Source organism: Schistocerca gregaria, chromosome 1 (genome assembly GCF_023897955.1).
Source record: "Schistocerca gregaria isolate iqSchGreg1 chromosome 1, iqSchGreg1.2, whole genome shotgun sequence".
Classification (NCBI taxonomy): domain Eukaryota; kingdom Metazoa; phylum Arthropoda; class Insecta; order Orthoptera; family Acrididae; genus Schistocerca; species Schistocerca gregaria.
The window spans coordinates 853,651,484-853,676,335 of NC_064920.1; the positions used below are offsets into that span (position 1 = coordinate 853,651,484).

At 40.5% G+C, this 24,852-nt stretch overlaps 1 protein-coding gene across 1 annotated transcript in view; it reads left to right on the forward strand.

Moving 5' to 3' along the window:
• LOC126272733 (uncharacterized) overlaps positions 1 to 24,852 on the forward strand; it is a 76,625-nt gene that overhangs the window by 42,259 nt on the left and 9,514 nt on the right. The window contains exon 3 of the mRNA XM_049975792.1: positions 3,362 to 3,478. Within this exon, the coding sequence (XP_049831749.1) occupies positions 3,362 to 3,478 (117 nt within the window). The remainder of the gene's footprint in view (positions 1 to 3,361; positions 3,479 to 24,852) is intronic.

Below are 24,852 nucleotides of genomic sequence, written 5' to 3' on the forward strand. Positions count from 1 at the left end.
AGATGGTTGCTAATAGGAATTTTTATGAATTGTGAATCACAAGCAGTATTCTCTTCACCATAAGAATAATACTAATATAAACATTTTGCCTTGTATTCTTTCGTGTTTGCTGCTATCTCATTTAAATCCTGTCTGCCTAATAAACTACGAAGCTAGAGTGAGACAACAGCAAACGCGGAAGAATATACATATCATGTCATGTTTATGTTCATATTATTCTTATGCCTAATAGTGATACAGTCAGAAATGAAGCACGGCAATTGACTATATTTTTAAATCTAAGATGACTCTAATTTCTGTGCAGAACGTAACATAGTACAGAGGTGTCTACAAAGATTTTCAGAGAAAAATTTTTGCTAAACTCTCGCTCAGAACATCTTCTATCATACACAGTCTATTATTTGGTTCTTGTTGATCATTATCAGAGAAAGCATTAGTGTAAGTAACAACAAATAGCAGTCTCTTGCCATTGTTTCGCTAATGAGACGATTCCTCTCTTTTTTTTATTCTAAGCAGCAGTATCGCGCACAAAAGCAAGGCATGCCGCGAGCGGCGACTGGTCGTAAACACTCATTATCAGAATGCAACAAACAATGCATGACACAGTACAGTAATGCATCTTCAGCTTAGAGTGACACGTAAACATCTATAACAAAGAGAATGGCACTTATTAGGTCAAAGAAAAATAAGCAATCAATTCAAACCAAACGAAGCATGTGAAAAAGGACGGAGCGCCTGACGCATTGCAATGGCTACCTGGTAAAGCTTAACTGCTAAGCTTACGACTCGAACCAAACTACTGTAGCTGTATCGTCATTCATTCGACCTAAATTGTGTCTCATATTACAATGGACCAACTTTTTGATTTGGAGGTGCGGCCTAAAACTTTTCTCTCCCCTTGAATTTTGAGTCTCAAATTTCAGGTGCGGCTTAGATTCGGGAAAATTTATTTTTCCTTGATTTTCAGTCTCATTTTTCAGATGCAGCTTAGATTCAAGTGTGGCTTAGGATACACTTTGCCACTGCTATCATTTCCTTTCCTGTTCCAGTTGCAAATAGAGTGAGGAAAAATTACTATCTATATGCCTCCACATGAACTCTAATTTCTCATATCTTACCTTTGTGGTTCGTATGCAAAATGTATGTTGTTGGCAGTAGAACAGTTCTGCAATCAGCTTTGAATGCCAGTTCTCTAAATTTTCTCAATAGCATTCCACAAAAAGAATCTCACCTTCTCTCCAGGGATTCCCATTTGAGTCCCTGAAGGATCTCCACAATACTTACGTGTTGTTTGAACCTACTGGTAGCAAATCCAGCAGCCCATAACTGAACTGCTTCAATGTCCTTCTTTAATTCAACTTCATGTGGATCCCAAACACTCAAGCAGTAGTCAAGAATAGGTCACACTAGTGCCAGTGATCTCCTTTGCCGGTGAACCTCTCTGTCCCAAAATTATCCCAATGAACGAGAGTCTACCATTCACCTTCCCTACCACAATTCCTACATACTCATTCCATTTCAGATCACTTTGCAATATTATGACCGGATGTTTAAATGATCTGACTGTGTCAAGCAGTAAACTACCAATGTTGTACTTATAAGTTAATGTGGTTGAGTAGGAAAAACAAACCCATAATGTTTATTTTTCTACATTTAGAGCAAGCTGCCAGTCATCACATCAAACAGAAATTTTGTCTGGGTCTCTTGTATTCTCCTAAAGTCACTACTCTTTGATACCTTCCTGTACATCACTACATCATCAGGAAACAAATGCTGATTGCTGCCCACACTGTCTGCAAGATCATTCATGTATTTGAATGATAACAGCAGTCCTATCACACTTCCTGAGGGCACTCCTGATGATGTGTGACCTTGGTACCTACTTCACAACATGTCCCATCTGGATTCTCCTCCAAGACAACAGCTTCTCAGGACTCAGGAGGTAACAGTTTCTCAGGACTCAGCAGGTGGGAACATCTGGTACAACATATCCCATCTGGATTCTCCTTCATGACAACAGTTTCTCAGGACTTGGCAGGTGTTACAAATTTCCTTGGTACTCACCACCCACCTGGCCTTAATTTACATTAATTTCTTCAATCTCAGCATTTGTTTTAAGTAACTGTTCCTTTCTTTCTCCTAATTAGTTTTCTATATATTTTATTTCTGACCTGTCTATCTTTCCTCGCCCTCACCTGTCTACCACATACAGTACAGTTAGCTTTCCACCCTTCTCTTGCTCAACATTCTATCAGTAATCTCTGTCTTGCTTATTGCCAAATCTTACACATCTAAGTCCTCTGGTCTTCAAATTTCAACTGGTGCAGTCCTCAACAATCTGTTTTTGCTTCTCATCCCATCTGGTAAGTCTTCCCTAACCTAGGGCTCTTGATGAGATGACTTGGCAACTTTCCCCTAATTCTCCCCATTTCGTAAACCTTGCCAGTCCCTTTCCTTCTTTCATCTTCCTTCTGTTTCAACTCTTCTGTCAGAATAAGGAGTCACTGGCTTTGAAAGCTTGAAAATTTTCTTAACTTTTGTACATGTTTTCTTCTGCTGCCACTTGGTGAGCAGATTTTTTATTTAACCAATTATATTTTCAAGATCATGGCATCTTTGTTTTAGCTATGCACAATGTTAGCACTGTTTGCTATTGTAGGATAAGGATTTTGCAGCTGTCATGATTAACATTGGAACAGCATCAGTAGACAAGAGACTTTCATAAATATGAGACCTATTTAATATCTCTAGGACCTTGACGAAGATATTGTTACCTCATTTATTTAGTGTCAGGATGAGGATCAAGATGTATACACACTACTACTGATTGACTATCTATGAAATCAAATGTCATAAATTTAGAACTGCATGAGATTAAATTATTTTTAATATAAGCATGTAACTCTACTGTTACTGTTAGAGCTCTACATAATTTTTATCTTGATACGATATTTGTTATTACAGATAATGATACATTACCCATTAGAAGGTAGTGTTTAATTTTAGACTATAACACTCCTCCTAGACTTCAACTTCTCAGAATGATGATGGTGATGATGATGATGATGATTATTATTATTATTATTATTATTATTATAGATAGTGAATTTTTACACAATGAGAAACTGCAGAATTCTAGGTGATGCTATTTTCAAGTTTCTCCATCTCTGCATTTCCTTAGTACCAACAATAATATTATGTTCTGCAGTTCAACATACATGTCTGTTCTTTTATAGAACAGTTTACTTACTATAAACTATTTAAATGAAATATTGTAGAGTAGAAATAGTTTTTGGCATGTACTGTTAGCATTTGTTGTTATGGCAATAGATGATTTACCTTTCCTGTTGTGTACTTACAGAGCAAATCAGGTCATTTATGGAAAAAGTAGGGAACAATCAAAGTTCTCGGCGGAGTACAAGGCACACACTCCCACCTCCCACACGACAGCGTAAACAGTCCATAAGTACACTAATGGGTGAGTAAAACTAAAATCTCATTTTTATTTATGGTTTTTATTACCTGTTGAAAAATAATAAATTATTTGGCATTGTAGATGTACAATACAATTTGTGTTAAAATAATTGGTAATCCCATTGAAACGATTCAGGTAATGCATGCAAGTAACAAGGTCAGTATTATGCATAGTCATGAAAAAAGTGGAAGTTACACTGGAATACTGGAGCCATAACACCAGTTGATGGGCTTCTGAATTTTCAGCAGCTGAAGACTGTTGCTATAGGGACAGCAGAATGGATGATTATAAGAATAAAAATTGCCTTGAATGGTTTAAGAAAACTAAGCTGCAGAGTTTTCAAAATTAAGCACCTCTTGCCTATAGAACAAACAATTTAGAGCCAGCACATAACACCAGTTTTGCCTTATGCAGTAAGACATAGACTTATGGAAACCACAGAAAACTGTGATTTTGTTCAAAAACAGTAGAGACACACACAATGAAAATTAGCAGAAGTGGCAGAAAAATGAACAAACTGGTCAGTAAACAGATAGGAGGGGAAAGTATATGAGGTGCTACCCAAAATATTAAAGAATTTCATTGTAAAAATCAGAAAACCATTTTTATGTCCTAAAGCCCTGCATCACCTTCAAAGTTGTCACTTTGAGCTTGCATACAATGGTTCCAGTGTTGTTCCCATTTTTGGAAGCACCCCCAGAAGTCTGCAGGGTGAAGGGTGTTAGGGATCTGTTGCGATTCCACTTGGATGTTGTCAGTCGAGTCAAAAAGTTGCCCTTTCAACATGATTTTTGTCTCCTAGTACAAATAGAAGTCACATGGGGCTAGGTCTGTCGAGTAGGGAGAGTGTGTGACCATTGTCATAAAAGAATTTTGGACACTGTCAAACTCTTTGTTGCAGCTCAGTGGTTGTCTAACTTGTAAGGTTTCATTGTTTGATGCTGAGGAGGTGAGGGACAAACTTTGTTGCAGTTTATCTCATGTTCTGGTCATCAGCTAGAATTCATTGACATGTGATGACAGCCCAAGTTTGTTACAGGACGGTGAATTGTTTGCCTTGGTCTTTGTAAATCACCTCAGACACATTCTTCATGGTCATTTCCAGTGTTTTGCAAGTTGACGGTTGACCAGAATGTTTGTCATGTTCCATCTGTTCTTGGCTTTCCTAAAGCACTTGAACTACTCAAAAGATTATATTTGACTCAGTGCACTCTCACCGAATGCCTCTATTAGCATGTGGTGGGTTTCAGCTGCAGTTTTCTTCAGCTCTAAACAGAATTTGATCCAAATCCTGCTCCTTCGTGTTATCCATTTCACAGTTCACAGAAGAACTGAAACATGTCCCGACTACAACTCACAACTGCATGTGCCAAAGATGTTGCAACTTTGTGCTGCTGTAATGAAGACATGCACCTCAAGACATCTAGCAGCGGAATATCATACTGCTACTGGTTTTACCATTACAATGAAATTTTTGAATATTTTGGGTAGCAACAAGTACTTGTGAGAGCAATGAAAATGAAAGGGAGTTGAGACCTGTATACTGTATATACTTTGTTGGTTTGTTTATAAAAGCTGAGCCACAAATAGATTCTTGTACCCAAAACTCATGTGGGTTTATTTACAATTTTCTTGTGGTCACTTATTTGTCGAGGGTTGCAGTTCCATGGCCTCATATAAATGATGAGGTGATTTTAAATTGTTGAAAAACCAAAAACAACTTTTACACAATTTTTTACTGTTGCTTAGCACAAACAAAGACTCACTGCTCCTCTTTAAAATAATATAGCTTGTGCACATTCATACTACTTCATAGAGTCAAATCATCAGAATCTGTGGCTCCTATCACTTTGTTAGTAACTGTCCCAACTCTACATCCTCTCCAGCTATACTCTGGACACTGCAGTGAAGTACATGGCAGAAAGTACATACTATTGCACCAGTTCTTAAGGTTTCCTTCTGTTCCATTCAAATAAGGAGCCCGAGAAGAATGATTGTTTAAATGCCACTTCGTGTGCTGTAATTAATCTAATCTTGTGCCCACAGTCCTTATGTGAGCAGTATGTAGGAGGCTGTGGTATATTCTTAGTCATCACTTGAAGGTGTTGCTTGAAACGTTACAAGTAGACTTTCTTGTGATAGTTAACATCCATCTTAAAGAGTCTGCCAGTTCATTTTCTTCAACACCACTGGGACACTATCCTATGAGTCAGACAAACTTGTGACCATTCATGCTGGCCTTCTCTGTGTACATTAAATATCCCCTGTTATTCCTGTCTGGTATGGGTCCCACACAGTGGTGCAATATCCCAGAATGGGTTGCACAAGAGCTTTGCGACCAATCTCCTTTGTACACTGATTGCATTTTCCCAGTACTCTACAAATAAACCAAAGTTTACCTTCTGCCTTACCCAAGACAATGCATATATGATCATTCCATTTCATATGCATTTGAAGTGTTACACCTGCTGTGCATATGTGATCATTCAATTTCATATCCCTGTGAAGTCTTACACTCAGGCATTTGGAGAAGTTGGGCAATTACAGCTGTGATTCATTGACATTTCAGTCAAAGAATACTATATTTTTCTTTTGGTGAAGTGCAGAATTTTACATTTTTTAACATTTAAAGCATGATGCCAATCTCTGCACAACTTTGAAGTCTTATCAAGATTTGGCTGAATATTTATACAGTTTCTCTCAGACAGTACTTCTCTGTAGATAACTGTGTCACCTCCAAAAGTCTGAAGCTTCTGTTAATATTGTCTGCAAAGACATTAATATACAACTTCAACAGCAAGGGTCCTAATACACTTCCTTGGGGTTCATCCAAAGTTTCTTCTACATCTGATGATGACTATGCATCCAAGATAACATACTATGTCCTTCCTATCAAAAAGTCTTGAATCCAGTCACAAATTTTGTTTGATATCCCTTGTGACGACAGTAAGCGTAGATGTTGTACTTAATCAAACAGGTTTTGGAAATCAAGAAATACTATTTCTACCTGACTGCCTTGATCCAAAGCTTTCAATATGTCATAAGAGAAACGTGTGAGAAGGATTTTGCATGATTGATATTTTTAGAATCTGTACTGGTAGGTATGGAGCAGGTCATTCTGTTAGAGATACCTCATTATGTTTGAGCTCAGATTATATTCTAAGATTCTAGAAAAAATCAGTGTCAAGATATTGGATGGTAGTTTTGTAGATCACCCATACAGACTTTCTTGCAAACAGGTGTAAACTGAGCTTTCTTGTAACTACTGGGTACCATTTTGTGTTGGAGGAACTACAATAGATCATAGTTAGAAGAGCAGATAACTTGATCACAAATCCAGCATAGATAGGGATTCCATTGGGCCCTGCAGCTATATTCAGTTTTAACAATTTCAGCTGTCTCTCAACACCACTCGCTCTAACAATAATTGCAGTCCACTTTTCAGTGGCATGATAAGTAAATTGGGGCATTTCTCTTGGGTTTTTCTTTATAAAGGAACATCTGAAAGTGGAGTGGAGTATTTCCGCTTTTGCTTTACTACACTCAATTTCAATTCCTGTCTCATTCGTGAGTGACTTTTCACTTACTTGTGTACCGTAACAGCCTTTACATATGACAAAAATTTCTTTGGGTTTTCTGAAAGATCATTTCACAGTATTCTGTTAAGGTAGCCACTGAAGGCTTCATGACTTTCTGTCTTCACAGGCAAACACATTTTGTCCAGCATCTACCTAGCTTTGTTTCATAACTATTATACAGTAGTCTCTACTTGTGTTTCTTTAAAGTGACTGTATACCATGGAGGGCTGTTGCTCGGTATGTATCCTTCCAGTGCATGGTCAATTATTTATTTAATCTTGAGCCATAGTTTGTCTAGATGCTCCTATCCTGTGCTGAAAGTTTCAAGCTCCTCATTGAGATATGACATACTGCATTTTTATCTAGTTTACTGAACATATATGTGGGTTATATGTGGTGTAGAACCATAATAACACACTTCAGAGTCAGAATGAACATTTATTTTGGCACTGAACAGAGTGAATACAGAAATGGGTGTCAAACATGGCGCAAAAGAACGAAGACTGAATGCAAAGCCAAAGAGAATAATCAAAGAAGTGTCACTTTGTGTCAGAGACCCCACAGGGACCCCTCCCGCCCCCCGCCCCCCCCGCCCCCCGCCCCCCTCCCCATTGGCAGTGTGGAACATAGCTGGGCGAAGCTAGCACATGTTCACAAAAAAATCTTCATGCCATCACGATGGGTGGAGGTGGCATCTGGTGCACAAGTATGTGGCTCAGGCACATTGTCATCATGGTCTCACACGGCGGACAGCTGCACAGGTCGTGGCTACAGGGGTGGCGGAGGCGGGTGAGGCATCAGTGGAGGCAGGTTGGCAGGGAGTGTCTAGGAGTAGCTCTGGGAGGGACTACACAGGCTTTAAAGATCCTACCAAAACTATACTCAGGTGGCTGTTGAGCAGAATCACAAATGTATTGACCCCCCGGTGTAATACACAGTGTGGGCCTGAGTATGGTGGTTGCAGAGCCACACAAACAGAGACATCCCATAACATGACGAAATTGCAAGAATTCAAGTCCTTATGAACAAACACTTGTAGCATGGTGTGCGTGTGAGGTAGAGGTGGGCGAAGGTAGGCCATCTCAGCAAGCACTAATTCAGTGAGGGCCGGCAGGTCGGTAGCATGCATAGGAGAAATGTCCTTGACGAATTCGGCAGACAGGATGAGCGGTTTACCATACAGGACATCTGCCTATGAAGCAACGAGGTCCTCCTTGTGCGTGGAGTGGAGTCCCAGCAATACACACAGCATAGCCTCAGACCAAAGCCTGCTGTGGAACATGAGTACAGCTTTTAGCTTTCTGTGCCATCACTCAACTATGCCACTCCCATGTGGATAGAAAGCAGTTGTGTGAAATTTTGCCACCTAGCACAATGCACACAGGCGAGAGAAAAGTGACGACTGTAACTGGTGGCCCTGGTCCATGGTAAGTGAGAGGGGGCAACTGAATCTAGCCACCCACACCGAAATGAACACATGAGCGATTGTCTCAGCCATAATGTCCACTATGGGTACCGCCTCAACCCAGCGGGTGACGCGGTCAGTCATGTAAAGGATGTATTTGTATCCCTCGGAAGGGGGGGAGGACTAAACATGTCAATGTGCATGTGGCACAGGCGGCCCCTGGGGACGTCAAACTGACCTAAAGGTGGTTGCGCATATCTGCTCATTTTGCTCCATTGACAAGGAACGCAAGCATGTGACCACGAGTGGCAATCATGCCTCACACCTGGCCAGACAAAATGTATGGTTATGAGACATGTTTTTCCCTGCATTCTGGGGTGAGCAAGATTATGTAACACGTCAAAAATCCCGCTCTGAACTGGGGACGGCATCAAGGGGAGAGGCAAACCACTAGAAATGTCACAGATGAAAGGAATTGATCACCCGTGTAAGGCGATAGGTTTGACAATGAGCGAAGAACCATTGTCTGAGAGCAGATGTTGTGTGTCTGCATGTTTGGCCTGAAGCCACATCAGTTCCTCTAAGTTCAACAGGGCAGAGATCATCAAAATGTGGGGGAGTAAGTCGGCAACTATGTTTTCAGCACCGCAGATGTAACAAGCATCCGAAGAATGTTGGCAATAAAGACCATGTGCCAGAAGCGGCATGGTGGGAGATCTTTCACCAAGTTGCGGATCGTGTCAACAAGAGGTTTATGATCAGAATAGATGGTGAAAGTGCATCCTTCAACATCTCTCCTGAAATGTTTGACTGCCTCATAAACCGTGAGGAGCTCGTGGTCGAAGGCCGACCATTTACACTGACTCCTTGTAAGCTTTTTTGAGAAGAAACGCAATGGCTGTGATGAGTCTGCACTGTGCTGTTGGATGACAGCACCTGTCGTCAACTCGCTAGCATTGGTAGTGATAGAAATCTGCACCTCACGGTCGTGATGCACGGGAGTGATGATGTGCGCGATGGTTAATTTCAAATTGTCGAAAGAGTCAATCATGGGCCTAGTCCAGTTCAGTTCATGCTTTCCGGTTGAATTTTTACCAGAGAGCGTGTTGGTTAGAGCTGACTGGACAGCAGCCCGAAGTGTATGTCATTGATAAAAGTTCACCATCCCTAGGAACAGGCATAGTTGTGCATAATCCTCTGGAAGAGGCAGAGCAAGGATGTTCACGATTCGTGAGTCAGTAGGGCGGAGGTCATCAGCCGAGACCGTATAGTGAAGGAAAGTGGCAGATGTGAAACAGAACAGCGATTTGTCATCGTTAATGACCACACCTTTGGCCGCAAGAGCCACACGAACTGCATCAAGGTGAAATTTATGTTCCTCCACAGATGAGGAAAAGTATGTCATCCAAATAGACAAAAGCGAAAGGAAATGGTAGCAAAAACAAATCAATGAAACATTGCCACGTCTGTGGAGCAGTATTTGGAAATGCCAAAAGGCGTAATGATTTCCATTTTCAGAATGTCCGGTGCATGCATTGGAATTTGGTGATATGCCTTCAAACAGTCCAATACAGAAAATAATTTTGAGCCATGCAGTGACAGTGTGAAATCCTGTATATGAGGAATTGGATAGTTGTCTATAATAGTTCTACCATTAAGGGACATGTTGTCACTGCATATGTGAAGCGAACATCTTTCTTAGGCACCAGGTGAATGGGGGAGGATCAGTTGCTGACAGAAGGTTGGTGCAAACCTGGAGCCAATAGATCCTGAACTATCTCTTTCGCTTGCAACAACTTCGTAACTTTAAGATATTGAGCATTGTGATGTATGGGCGGGCCGTCCGTGGTGCGGATTCGGTAACAGGTGCCGTTGCTGATTGCTGAGACCGGCAAAGGGAGGCATGAGTGGTGGGGCAAGAGGGGGGCGCACGAGCGGCAGCAGTTGACTGACCTTGGAGTGCTGCAATGGAGTATACAAAGCGTCAGTAGTAGGTGCCAGGTGACCACGTGTCGCAGTAGCCATAGAAAGTGAGTGATCCTGCGAAGCGGAGACATGGACGTCTGAGCCAGGCCGGAGCAATGTGAGCAGGATCTTGGTGGGAGACAACGATGGTGGGCATGGTGTGATGGACGCACGATGTAAGGGACCCGCGAAGTGAGTGCAGGTGCATCCTGTAGGTCTAACTGCATCCACATGGAATTGGCAGCAGGAAAGGTGCAGCTCGACACAAGAGGGGGACAGGGTGAAGAAACTTAGGAGAGGGAGCTGCATTGACAGGAGCAGCTCTTCAGAGAGGCAGCATAAGGTAATCCATGCATGAGCCAATTCAGTGGAGGCAGTAGCAATGCGGAAGCGTAACTCCACGTTATGAGTGCATAGTCCTTTGATCTGCTTGCAGACGTCCGATAAATCAGAGAGGTGAGCCGTAATATCTTCAAGCAGAGAAGCACATGTGGAAAGCCTGGCCAAAGATGTGGAGAGCAAAGGGCATGCTGTACCCATTTGAGCATGGAACATTAGAACCAGATGGGTGGCAGAGTGTAGCAGCCTGCAGGTCTGGCGAAAGCTCATAATAGTGTAGAAAGTCCAATCTGATCACAGGTCTGACCACGTCGGCAACATGGAAGGCCCAAGGAAGTGTCGCACCTGGGAAGAGACAAAGGTTTCTTGATGAAGCCGAGGACCACGATATGATAGTGATTCGCGGCTACAGGAGCGAGGTTAGCAGGAGAAAGCATGTTGCCCACATGCTTAGCTGGGATAACGCTGACATCAGCGCCAGTGTTGATAAGAAAGATCATTCCCATTGACAAGTCTGTGACATAGAGGCACTGCACCGTTGGTGCAAGCAGTGTGGCATCAGAAGATAGGTGCCGTTGATGATCATTGTGGAACATGGCACCTAAACATGTCCACCAAAGTTGTTAGGGTATGCACAAGGCTAGTGGCAGTTGCAAGTGGCGTCCCATAGGTTTCATGGTACCAGCAAAGTGGGTAAGCTTGGAGATGAGGCATTGCAGGGCAAGTGGGTAATGCAGCTGGTTGCATCGTAGCTTGAGAATGCTTGGGCTGCTGCTTGGGCAAGGTCGGCTGCTGTCGAGAGGGCACAGGTAGTACCTCCCGGAGGCCGCCAGGAGGCAGCTCCTGATAGGTTGCTGAGCTGCTGCGGCATGCTTGCTGACCTCTACCAATGGTGAAGCAGGTGTTTCAACAGAAGGTGAAGGCGATATTGTCCTTGACAGGCAAACCTTGAGAGGATTGGCGATGTACGAAGTAAGTGAAGCTGTAGGTCTGATGATAGTTTGTTCATCCACAACGCAGTGTTGAGTAGTGCTTGTTCATCAATCAACGTATGAAGGTGTTGCCAGAGCTGCATAGGCATGCAGTCATTAAGGTGCTTGTCATGGATGATGTGGTGGATGACCTCAGCTGGAGGGTGAGAAAGGCATTCGATAAGCAAAGTTTTCACCTTCGCATATTTGGGTGAAGTGGGCAGCGAGAGGAGCAGTTAAGTCAGGGTCATCAAAGAGGTGGCTCACCAGGTAGATGAAATCTGCGTTGTCATCCGAGATCCCGTGGATATCCAGTAGATGGTCCGCCAGGGAGAACCAAGTCTTAGGGTTGTTCTTTTGCAATGTAGGCAGTTTAGGAAATCTGCCAGGTAACACATGTTGATGTAGCACAGGCAGGTAAAGACTGTGTCAGCAGTTGAGGGAGCCCCTGACGCCGGGAGTGCAGTAGCAGTGAGTGATGCATCTCCTGAGGTCTGCGCAGGAGGGGTGAACGCAAGCATTGCACAAAGAGGCCTGGACCGGCGCAGCTGATGGCTCAATGTGTCCCAACTGCAGGCCTGTAGGCAGGCACGACGCAGTCATAATGGACAGTGCCATTACATTAGCGGGTGGAAGGTGGTTGCGATACAGCTAAGGAGGGGCTGATCCCAAAGCAGGTGTGGAAGAAACGGCTGGTGCCATTACAGGAGCAGACAGAAAGTGATCTTGATGTGACCACTGAGTGATGCTCACAGCAATTGGCATGGCTGAGGCTGCCCCTGAGACAGCGAGATGGGAGGGGGGGAGGGGGGTGGTTCACAATTTCGCTAAGTTGTGTGCACTGTCCAGCAGGCAGACACTGCTGCGTAGTAGCATTTGATAGTGGCCATGTTGGGCCGGTAACGGTTACATGGCCGCTGGCATGGCAGGGGCCAGGTTATTGTTCACTGTTAACCAAATGTACATCAGGAACACCTGTATATATGCAAGCACAGTTAAAAGGGTGCATGGCACTAGCACAAAAGACACTGGTAGATCCATTGTTCCACAGACAATGTGGACTGGCACATGAAGTTCATTAATGATGAAAATAAGCACAAAATAAAGCCTGAATGCACAACATTGAAGTCAGTGTCACCACTGTGAGTTATACGTGGCATATAACTGTAATGACACACTTTAGACTCAGAATGAATATTTATTTCGGCACTTAACAGACCAAATATAGAAATGGCTGTCAAACATGGCGAAAGAAAACAAAGACTGAATGCAAAGCCAAAGAGAATAATCAAAGAAGTATCACTACATGTCAGAGACACCACATATATATCTTTCTACTTGTTTTAGTTATCATTTGTGCTTTGATAATCATTGTTGCCACAGCCATGTCATGGTCATTATTATCAATTTCAATGTGGATGTCATCAAAGAGGTCAGGCCTAGATCTTGCCGTTAGATCTAATATATTTCCATCAAGAGTGGGGTCCTGAATTATCTTTTCTGGGTAGTTTTCAAAGAAGGAATTTAGTAGTGTTCCACAGGATATCTTGTGATGTCCACCACTAACAAAACTATAGTTTTCCCAGCTGATTGTTAGATGATTTAAGTCTCCACTGCTGATTCAGTATAACTTACATTCAAGTGCACCAAGGCTTTCTCGAAAGTTTTCAGTTACATTAACAGGTGAGTCTGGTGGGTGATAGAAAGATCCTATTACCATTTTATGCCCAACCATGATATACTGAGAATTGCCAAATAATCTTGCACGCAGCTTCTACTTCTGTCTCTGTGGGTTTGATGCTGTAGTTTTTTTTTTTTTTTAAATATACAATTTTTTCAATATACACTTAATTTTTCCCATAAATTTCACTCTTGTCAAATTCATATTGCAACCGCCTTTCTGCACATAATGTTATGTGAACTTCACTGCATTTCAGGACTGCTTCAAACTCTGGCACTTTGTTGCAAATGCTGCAACAGTTAACAACTTGGATTTTAATGCTCCTACTTGTAGGGGTCATTTTTACTACCTTACACATATGCTTCTAAGTCTCCTACAGCAGCCATTATCCAGATTTGGTGGAGCCTAATCAAAAAACCTTTATGTGCATCCTAGATACAATTATCTACTTCAGTGCCAGCCTCTGATGTTTAGAGTACAGATGACCCATTTAGGGGAACCCATGGCGCAAGTCCAGTTAAGTCACAACCCAGTTTGTCACAAAACCCTTGAAGTGTCTGGTCCAGTCCTACTCAAATTAGAATCAGGGGCCCATGATCAGTTCTGGGAACAAATGCGCAAATTGTTAGCTATGTTGGAATTCTGTGTGCAATGCTGGTCTTCTCCATCTTCTCTGCCAGTCACTGGAATAATCCAAGTATGACCTAGGATCCCAGATGACAGACATAATTTGTTCCAATGTGCACCACAATTTGCAGCTTGGTGCACCCTGTTCCCTCAGTTGCTACTGGGATAGCCTCTTCAGCATGTTTAATGAGGTCCCAGGCATACACACTGAGTACACTTGGTGTTCCTTCCTGTCCCTTGCTGCCATTTCCATAAGGGGTATCATTAATCACCATACATTTGGACTGGCGTGATTAATAGACACCAACCCTTTTGTGTTTGTGCCTTCTCTTAACATGGGACGAGGCAGGTTTCCCCAAATCATATGAAGTGATCCCACTGACCCACTTCCAGGTTCAGTAAAAGACAGCACCTTGGTTTTGTAAATTAGGAGGATTTTTATAACTGTAGAGTCTTTCCTGATCCCTGTCTCATGTATAGGATGCCAAGACCTACTACTGTCATGTCACTGACAGTTGAATGGATGATTAAATACTGAGTCTATACTTGCTGCAGAGGAGACAGGATCCACAGGAGAGCACAGTACTTGAGGTACGTTTGATACTACAGGTACATGACTAGGGAGCTCTTACAGCACCCCAATTCTCAGCAGCTGCCATTTGATGATCAGGGTGATTTCCAGATGCTAAATGTGAATTAACCCATCCTGTGTTTGAGGGCAGCATTCATGGTGTGGCTGCATTGTGGCTGGTGCAATGTTTTACAGGGCAGTGAACTAATAACTTTAAACTAAGCTTTTAATTGCTTGACCTAAAATAAGTTACTAATACCATATAAAACTGGAGTAAATACATAAAATGAGCTTTCCATTAAGCCAACAGAAAAACCTGTGGTAAAATTACAAGTTTCCTAAAGCTTTTTGTGGGTACACAGATAAATAATATTGAGCTAACCATTTTTAATTTATTTTTTAGTTTTTTTGGCATCAATCTTGTGTTTGATTTGATGTGGCCCACTAAGAATTCCTCTGCTGCACTAACTTCTTCATCACAGAGTAGCATGTGCACCCTTTGTCCTCAATTATTTGTTAGATGTATTCAAATCTCTGTTTTCTTCCTCTACAATTTTTACCCTCTACTGTTCCCTCTGGTTCCATAGAGGTTATTTCCTCATGACTTCATGTTTACATCTACATAGATACACCACAATCCATCATACAGTGCGTAGCAGAGGGTACCCCATACCAGTACTAGCCATTTCCTTTCCTGTTCCACTTGCAAATAGACCAAGTAAGAAATGATTGCCTCCATAAGAGCCCTAATTTGTCATATTTTATAATTGCAGCCTTTATACACAATGTTTGTTGGAGGCAGTAGAATCATTCTGCAGTCAGTTTCAAATGCTGGTTCTCCAAAATTTTTGCAGTTGTGTTCCTCAAAATGAATGTAACCTTTACTGCATGGATTCCCATTTGAGCTAGTGAATCATCTCTGTAACACTTGCATGTTTTTTGAACCTACCAGTAACAAATCTAGCAGCCTACCTCTGAATTGCTTCAGCATCTTCCTTTAACCTGACCTGGTTTGAATCCCAAACACTCAAGCGGTACTCAAGAATAGGTCGCACTGGTGTCTTATATGTGGCCACCTTAACAGATGAACCACAGTTTCATAGAATTCACAAAATATACCAAAGTCGACCATTCACCTTCCCTACCACAATCCTCACATGCTCGTTCCATTTCATATTGTACTGCTACTTTATGCCCAGATATTTAAATGATATGACTGTGTCAAGAAGGATATTGCTGATGGTGTATCTGGACATCAAAGTTTTTTTTCATGCTCATCCACATTAACTTCCATTTTTCTACATTTAGAGTTAGCTGTCATTCATCACACCAATTAGAAATTTTGTCTAAGTCACCATGTGTCATCCTACTGTCACTCAACTTTAACACCTTTCTGGACACCACATTGTCATCATCAAACACCTGCAGATTGCTACCCATCCAGTCTGCCAAATTGTTTATGTATATAGAGAATAGTAGCAGTCCTACTACATTTCCGTGGGCTCTCTTGAAGACACCCTTGTCTCTGATGAACACTCACCATCAACGACAACATACTCTAACATTTTTTATGCCAATTTAAAGCATGAAGTAGACGTACCAACTTCCCACTTCTTTTATATGAAGGGACTTACTTGAGATTCACAGCTGATCTTCTTTGCTGGCTAGCTGGCTGCTGGAAAATCCCTTGACTTCTTCTCCGTAGAATGATGCTAGGTACAGGAATATTTAAGCATCTCTCTCTACTTGTGAAATAAGTAGATACCCTAACTTTACCCCTCATCAACCAACAGTATATTTGAACTCCATACAGAATAAAATTCTCACTTTCCACATACATATATGACTTCCAGTAAGTCACTCGCTCTGTCCAACATCATAGACAAATTTAATTACATTTATAATCGAGTTGGCTTAATAACTATGACTCTACTTTCAATGAATCATAAAATAGGTCTTGCCTCTAACAAGGCTGGATTAAGAGTCCACAAGATTAATTTTTCAACTGTTCTTCCTTCACATAACAATAGTCAATGACACAATTGGCACAGAGTTGCATAAAAACTCTGTGGTTCTTTCTCTAAAACATCTATGGATTGCCCAACAAGCACTTGTCCATGCATTTCGACCACAGCATCTAATTTCTTCCTGTGACTGATTTTAAACCTACACACACAAACATGTGACATGCAGTAGGTAGGATTTTACCATCCCACACTCATAACTAGAATATCTTGTCTTCAATATGGTAGAAGGCTGAGAGGTTCTAGAATTATGCCATCCATATGCGAGTCCGTTTGATGGTCAACTGATGGTGTTTTTGTATGATTCTCCAGCATAAATGATTTCTTGAACATGAAATTTTAAACTTCAGCTTTTATTTTGCTATCTTCAGCTGCCGAATGAGCCTGGTCAACAAGTGATGGATGTAAGCCTTAGACCCACTTAGCAGTTTTACATAAGACCAAAATTTTCTTGGGTTCTCTTACAGATCTTTTGCTAAGGTATGACAGTGGTAGTTGCTGTATGCTTTGCACATAGATCTTTTCACAAACACACAAATGTTTATCAACCTTTGCTTTGTCATCATTTGCATGTTTTCTTTTGAACCAAGAGTGCGACCGCCTCTGTTTCCTCAGCATTTTTAGAATCTTGTTACTAAACAATGGTGGGTTTTTCTGTCCTTAATCTACTTACTAGGCACATAGTCCTCCAGACCATGATTTACAATCTGCTTAAACTTTACCCATAATTCCTATATGTCCATATTACTGGAACAAAGTATGCCAGTTCACTCTCTGAGTGAGATGCCAAAAACTGCTTATCTGCTGTTTCTAGCAGAAACACTCCCCTAACTTCCTTAACTGATTTATTAATTTTGGTAACCATAGTTATCAGCATGTCTCTTCTTCTTGTCAGTGTCTTCCATATTTTCCTTCCTTCACTGATTTTGCAGAAACCCTCCTCATTCCTTGTCTTACCATTCCACCTGATTTTCAGTGTTCCTCTATAACAATATCTCAAACATTTTGATACTCTTCTGTTTCAGTTTCCCACGATTCATGATTCGCTACTGTACTGTGCTCTGTTCCAAATATACAGAGTCCACCAGAAAAATATGTACACTCTTTGTCAGGCTCTATCGAGATTTCGATATTGTGTTTCAATTTGAGTTGCAAGTGTGTTGTAGTATGGTCTTTGGCTCTACAGATGTTAGTAAATTTATCTTGGTACTGAGAAAACAAGATGGCTGGAGCATGCTTGACATTCAAGCTACGAACATGCATTGTGAAGTGGTTTTTCAAGCTTGATAGTGCCACTGAAGTGTAACGTCAGTAGAGGTGGTAGTTTGAAACAGATCCACCAACCTGCCTAATAATTAAGTGCATCAATGAGAAGTTTGAATTGCATGGAATGATTTGTGATATTCACAAAGCAATATCAGGAAGACAGTGCACAGCTACAAGTCCTGTCTCATCAGCTCCCTTGTTGGAATGTTTGTTAATTCTCCAATGTGCATGTGAAGTAGGGGTTATCAGTATAAGTGTACAAAGAACTCTGAAAGTGGAAAGTTTACATTCCACGATTAGTGCACGTGTTTTATGATGATGAACCTGATTGCCGAATGCAGTTTTGTGAACAGTATCAGCAGATGGTAACTGATGACAAACAATTTGTGACGAAGGTAGTGTGGAGTGACGAGGCACAGTTTAAACTTAATTTAACTGTGAATTGGCATAACAGTGTGTACTGGGCACTGGAAAACCTGCATTTTTATATGGATAAAGCGGTTAGCCTACCAGGGGTTCAGGTATGGTGTGAACTATCATCTAGGGGCTTAGTAGGACCCTTTTTCTGTGATGCTACTGTCACTGGAGAAGTGTACCTGGAAATGATATGCACATCATTTTTGACAGGTATAAGTGTGCTTTATGGAGCTGATGAAGACGTATTCTAACCATATGATCTTTACTGGATGGCATTTTTCTGGGGCATTGGATTGGACAAAGAGGGTCCATTGAGTTCCCTCCATGGTCACCAGATCTAACACCTGTGGACTTTTACTCGCGGGGAACTGTGAAAGATAACTCCTGTCAACATAAGCCATGCATGCTGGAGGAACGTCACCAGGAGATTACAGCAACATGTGCAGTGCCCTCTACTGTAACATTGGCAATGTAGTTGCGGTGACCGCTCATTGTTCTGTTATGTGTATAGCCACCAACAGTGAACATTTAAAGTAATCATGTGTTAAACTAAAGGTTGTACAATATAGGTGATCAGTTAGTAAGTGTAAAATAAACACATAATTAATACTTTTTGTTCCTTAAAGTGTACATACATTTTTCTGGTGGACTCTGTACATTCTCAGGAATTTCTTCCTTAAATTGCGCCCAATGTTAGATGCCAGTAGACTTCTCTTGGCCAGGAATCCCCTCTTTGCCTGTGATAGTCTGCTTTTTGTATCCTCCTTCCTTCATCTGTCATGGATAATTTTGCTTCCAAGATATTGGAATTCCTTAACTTCATTGAACTCAAGATCACTAATTTTGATGTTAAGTTTCCCACTGTTCTCATTTCTGATACATCTCACTACCTTTGTCTTTTCCAGTTTACTCTCAAACCATATTCTGTACTCACTAGACTCTTCATTCCATTCAATAGCTGCTGCTGCTCTTCTTCACATTCACTCAGAAAAGCAATGTCAACAGTGCATCTTATCATTGATATCCTTTGACCTTGTATTTTACTTCCATTCTTGAACCTTCCTTTCATTTTTGTTGTTGCTTCTTCAGTGTATTGGTTGGACACTAGGAGCAAAAAACTGCATTCTTGCATTACAGTCATTTTAACCTGAGCATTTCTTGCTTTGCCTTCCAGTCTAATTGTTCCCTCTTGGTTCTAATACATATGATACATTACCTTCCTTTCCTTACAGCTTACTTCTATTTTCCTCAGAATTTTGAATAACTTACACCACTTTACATTGCCAAATATTTCTTCTAGGTCGATAAATGCTATGAGCGTGTCTTGAATTTTCTTCAATCTTGCTTCCATTATGAAGTGCATTGTGAGGACTGCCTCTATTGTGGCTGTATCTTTCTTAAGCCATCGTCTATTTATCTGACCAGAAATCCTTGACTCCCCTTTCCATTTCACTTAACTGAACCAAACTTCATCTAAATTGAGCCTTTGCATTTTCTTTTTGAGATTTTCTGGCTTACCTGCTGTGTTCAAACTTCTGACATTCCATGCTCTTACTCATGGAATGTGATCACGTCATTGGTTATTACAGCTTTTTCTCATAGTCACCTCCCCCTTGGCAGGCCCGTCCCAGAGATTCAAATGGAGGATTAATATGGAATCTTTTGCCAATGGGGAGGTCATCACACCACTTTTCAATTAAATGTCATGTGTCCTGTGAATACATTTCATATGTCTTGAATGCAGTGGTTTCCATTTTGTACTGCATCCTCATGCCACTGATCATTGCTGATTTATTCAACCTTCAGGGACATATTCACACCCCAGGTGCAAGAGAGTGCCTTGGACCTCCGTCCACTCCTCTCCTCTTTTTGACAAGTCTGTTGGCAGAACAAAGATGACTTCTTATGCTGGAAGTCTTCGGTCACCATTGGTGTTGATTTTTATTCAGAATTTAAGCAGTGACAAATTTCGAACCTTGGCCCATGACACTTCAATAGTCAGAGATGCTTCCTGTAGACCATGGGTTGACAGTGAAACATGCCTAGTGAAGTAGCGTACAACAAAAGGGGGGAGGGGGAGCTAGGTGATGGTTAACCTTGGAGCTGGTTTGCTTGGACATAGTGGTCCCAGAGTGGAAAACCACTGAGCTGATTCCAAAATTTATTTTAACACCAGATAACACAGCATACACATCAGTACTAACAGGAAAAGACATACAATATTAAAAACATTACTTTACTATAAAACAAAGCATAAGGTTAGTCAGTTCCAAATAACAGTACAGTTGAGCTCTTGCATTTGGAAGAAAAGTTTCAGTTAAATGGCTTGTATTAAGTTTCTTGATTCTTATAAGTTCTAGACAAGTACTCTTTTCTCAAAAAAATTCAGGTCCACTAATTCCATAGAGCCACCTCAATTTCCATTCCATGTAAGTTCACAAATTATTTTGTTAGAATTCCATACCCCAAATGGTCATGGCTGACCAGTGAAAGAGTCAATTAAACATTGATAGGAAAACTCATAGCATTAAGTAAGTGGCTGTAACTGACCAGATAAACATATTTAATATTCAAAGCAAATAATGCAGTGCTAAGTAAGTGGCTGTTATTAACTAATAGCTAATACGCAAATATTTCTTAACCAATGATGGGTGTAACCAACCAATAAACATTTAGATTAAATGTTGCAAAACAAGTAGTACGTAATTAAAAGAATTTCTTTCCAACAAAATAGAGCATCCAGATAGTTTAAACCAAAGAACAGTACAATTAGAGCTCTAGAATTAGAAAAAAACATTTCAATTAAATGGCTTACATTCAGTTTTTTGACTGAAATAAGCTTGAGACAATTACTCTTTTTCAAAGAATTCAAGTCCACCAATTACTCTTTTTCAAAGAAATCAAGTCCACAAAAGCTGACTCAATTCTAACTCCACATGATCTTGCAAATTATTTTGTTAGAATTCTTTATTCCAAAGAATCATGGCTAACCAATGAATGAGTTAATTGAACATTGATCAAAAGCCTTGTACTATTAAATAAGCAGCTGTGACTCTCATATTAAACAGTTAGATTAATTATTTAAAGCAAATAACACAGCCTTAAGCAAGCAGTCATTATTAACTACCAGCTAATAAGCAGATATCCTTCAATTAATGGAATTCATAACTGACCAGCAAAAGAAAAACTTAGATTAAATAATTAAAAGCAAAATAACATAGCATTAAACAAGTAATCTTTAATGCCCATGAGCTGACTCACAATACAAACTGTGATTTACTGGGAGAATGCCCAAGTACAATTGGCAGTATGAGTTGATGAATAAGCTAGTATTTTCTAAGCAAGGTTGCCTGTAACTGAGCAGTAAAAGAAACAATCACACTATATATCTAATAGCAAATAACACAGCAGTAAACAAGAAACCATTACTGCCCAGCAGCCATCTTACTTACACAATACCAGGTGTGGTTTTACTGAGAGAATGCCCAAGAATGACTGGCAGTGTGAGTCTATAAATAAGGAAATATATATATATAAGACATGGACAGGCATAACTGACCAGTACTAGAAACAGATAAATCCAAACTTCAGAAGAAAGGTAACATAGTATTAACCAAGCACTGCTCATACATGGCATGCTGAACTTTCAGTCAGCTTGCACACACTGAAAGGCACTGTTTTATGTCACCTTTTTCAGTTGCCAGTGCCTCTCTACACTGTACAAGGTAATTTCAGGAGCTGCAAAAATCACAGAGAGCACTATAACAGACAGAAAAATGCAGTTAGATTCAGCATAGTTCACATAGCTTGTCTGGCACAAAACCACCTTAACCCTCCAGCAGGTGCGTCAACTATCATGACGCCACTAGTCGCGATGTATCTCGTGGATACATGCAACGATTTTTGTGGTTTTTTGTTTGTTTACAGGTTCTTTTTCTTTTGTTTTTGTTTTAAATTGCAGTTACCTTTATTGTTATAGATTTTACAAATACAAAAGTGAACATCAGGCTCATTGCACTTTCAAACTAACAGAAATATTTGACATTTTGTAATGGAGAAGTACATGAAATTCTTTTAAAAATTGATTTATTATAGATACAAATAAATTATTGAACTAATCAAAGCATGTCTCTTTTTCTGATTACCCTCTACAGAAAGACATTGTTCACAAATTATTTTTGCGTGCTTTTGCAAACAAAGATGTGTACCACATTTTTCACATGTATACATGCTGAGACAAGTCACTTTTGTCTCCCAGTAGCAAGACTGGCACCTTTTTCTTTTCTTATTTTCTGATTCCAAGGATTGTTCAGCGTTTTCTTCCTATTTTTCTTTAGGTTTGTACTTTACTAGCTTTGACTTTATATCATCAGGTAGAGTCATAATAAGAGCTCTTCTTTTGAGATGATCTTGCACTAGAGTCAGGGCCAAAGTTTCGAGGTACTCACGCCGATTTGAGTATTTATTCTTGTTGCCCAAGAAAATTACTCTTGAGTTGATGCCTGCAATGTTCAACAAGTGGGAAAAAATCACCATAGGCCATCTTCTTGTTGACCTAGGTACATTGTAGGTTGCACAGAGTTTGTGAATTACATCAACTCCAGATTTGGTGTCATTATCATGTAGAATAATTGCTGGTTTTTTCTCTAAACCTTCCGAAACCTCACTTGATGATACATGCATACTCGAAAGGAGGACTACAGTTTTCCCTTTTTTTGGGACATACGACACAAGAGTTTCATTCTTGCTGTAGCCAAATACACTATCATATTGCTGTCTACTCTTTGGTGCTATGAAATTTGATGGCAGTTCCTTCTTGTTTTTTCTAATTGTGCCTACAAACAACAGTCTCCTTTCATTCAGTTCTCTAACTAACTCAAAACTAGTGAACCAGTTATCTGCTGTAATGTTTCTACTCATCCCATATATTGGTTCGGCAAGTCTCAGAACTACTTCTTTGGTTATTCTGAAAGGGTCCTTCTGGTTGTAATCCACAATATATTTCCATGTTGTAAGTATAATAAAGCTTGGCATTACACAGGCAGAAAATTTTGATGCCGTATTTAGATGGTTTGGATGGTATGAACTGGCAAAATCCACACCGGCCTTGAAATGTGGGTAGCTGCTCATCAATTGTGTCGTTCTGACCGAGGGAGTAATGTGTCTTGCAGTTATTCAAACACATGGTGAACATTTCCCTCATGGTTGATAATTTGTCTTGTCTTGTGGCTCCATCATCAAAACGAACACATCTGATTAGGAACAGGAAACGTTTTTCGTTAACGTTTTTGAGAAATTCTAAAAATATTCAGACCAAGGTCATCTGCTGTCCAGAAGCTGTGAACATTCTGTTGCCCACCACGGAACACACCAGCAAGGTATAACAAGCCAAGAAAGGCTTTTATTTCAATTGTGTCTGTGCCCTTGCAGTCACTCTCGCGAGCAAAGTTTTCTTTTAGATCAGCTATACGCCTGTTAGTGTTGACCACAATTAGATCTAGGATATCATTACTGATGAATAGGCTCCAGCAATCAATTTCAGTTACCATTTTCTTTGCGTCTCCAACTACCCCAAGCAGTTTGGTTGGTATATTATGAGGCCGTGTCTGCGTTGATTTCCAAAGCACTTTCCTCCATTTAGTTCCATCCTTACCTAAAATAAAAAAATAAGTACATTACACCATTATTAGATATTGTTATTATTACATCTGAAAGCATATTTATTGTCTTTTCTACTCACCAAAATAATGATGTTCGTCAGTTTCCTGCACTTCATTATTTTCCTCTTGATCAAATTCATGATCTGAGTCTGAGTCTACAGATCGTGTTTCGAGTGTATCTTCGGTTTCTGCATCAGTTTCTGCAAGATCATCGTAATCTTCAATGGATACTTCGTCGTCAAGAAGAAGGCAATGTACTTCTTCCAAATCCTTAGGATTTTCTAGATCATATCGTTTACTCATTTTGGAAGAGAGTACACGTAGCTACAACGAAACATTGCTTCATTTAGAAGACAACAACTCAACTGCTGACTTGCATACACTGCAAACAATGCAACAGCTGCAGTCATTAGCGGCATCAAAGCGTTACCCGAGAAGGCGCGCTGTATCTGAGAGATACAGGCAGTACACATTCCCACACCTGGCTCATTTATAACCTTGTCAGTATCGGGATAAGAACGAAATTCCTGGGAAGCAATAAGAAAGGTATGACACAAGATGTCGTGGGCCAGAAAACCGTTACCACTGTTCATTGCGGTAATATTAGAGAAAAGTAATCATGTATCTCACAAATACATGTGCGACTGTCGGAGGGTTAATCAAAGACACAATATTCACTACTGTGCTTAACATGGAAACTCTGGGCCATATCAGTGTCTTTCAAAATGTCAATATTAACATGAATGTGGGAAAACAGAGCACACAGCCAGCGTTGTATTTACATACTCTTTGTGGCCCAAAGCATATTTAAGTCTTAAACACATAGCAAGGTTATGGTGTGCTGAGCAAAATTGAAAGAACTGCTTTTAAAGT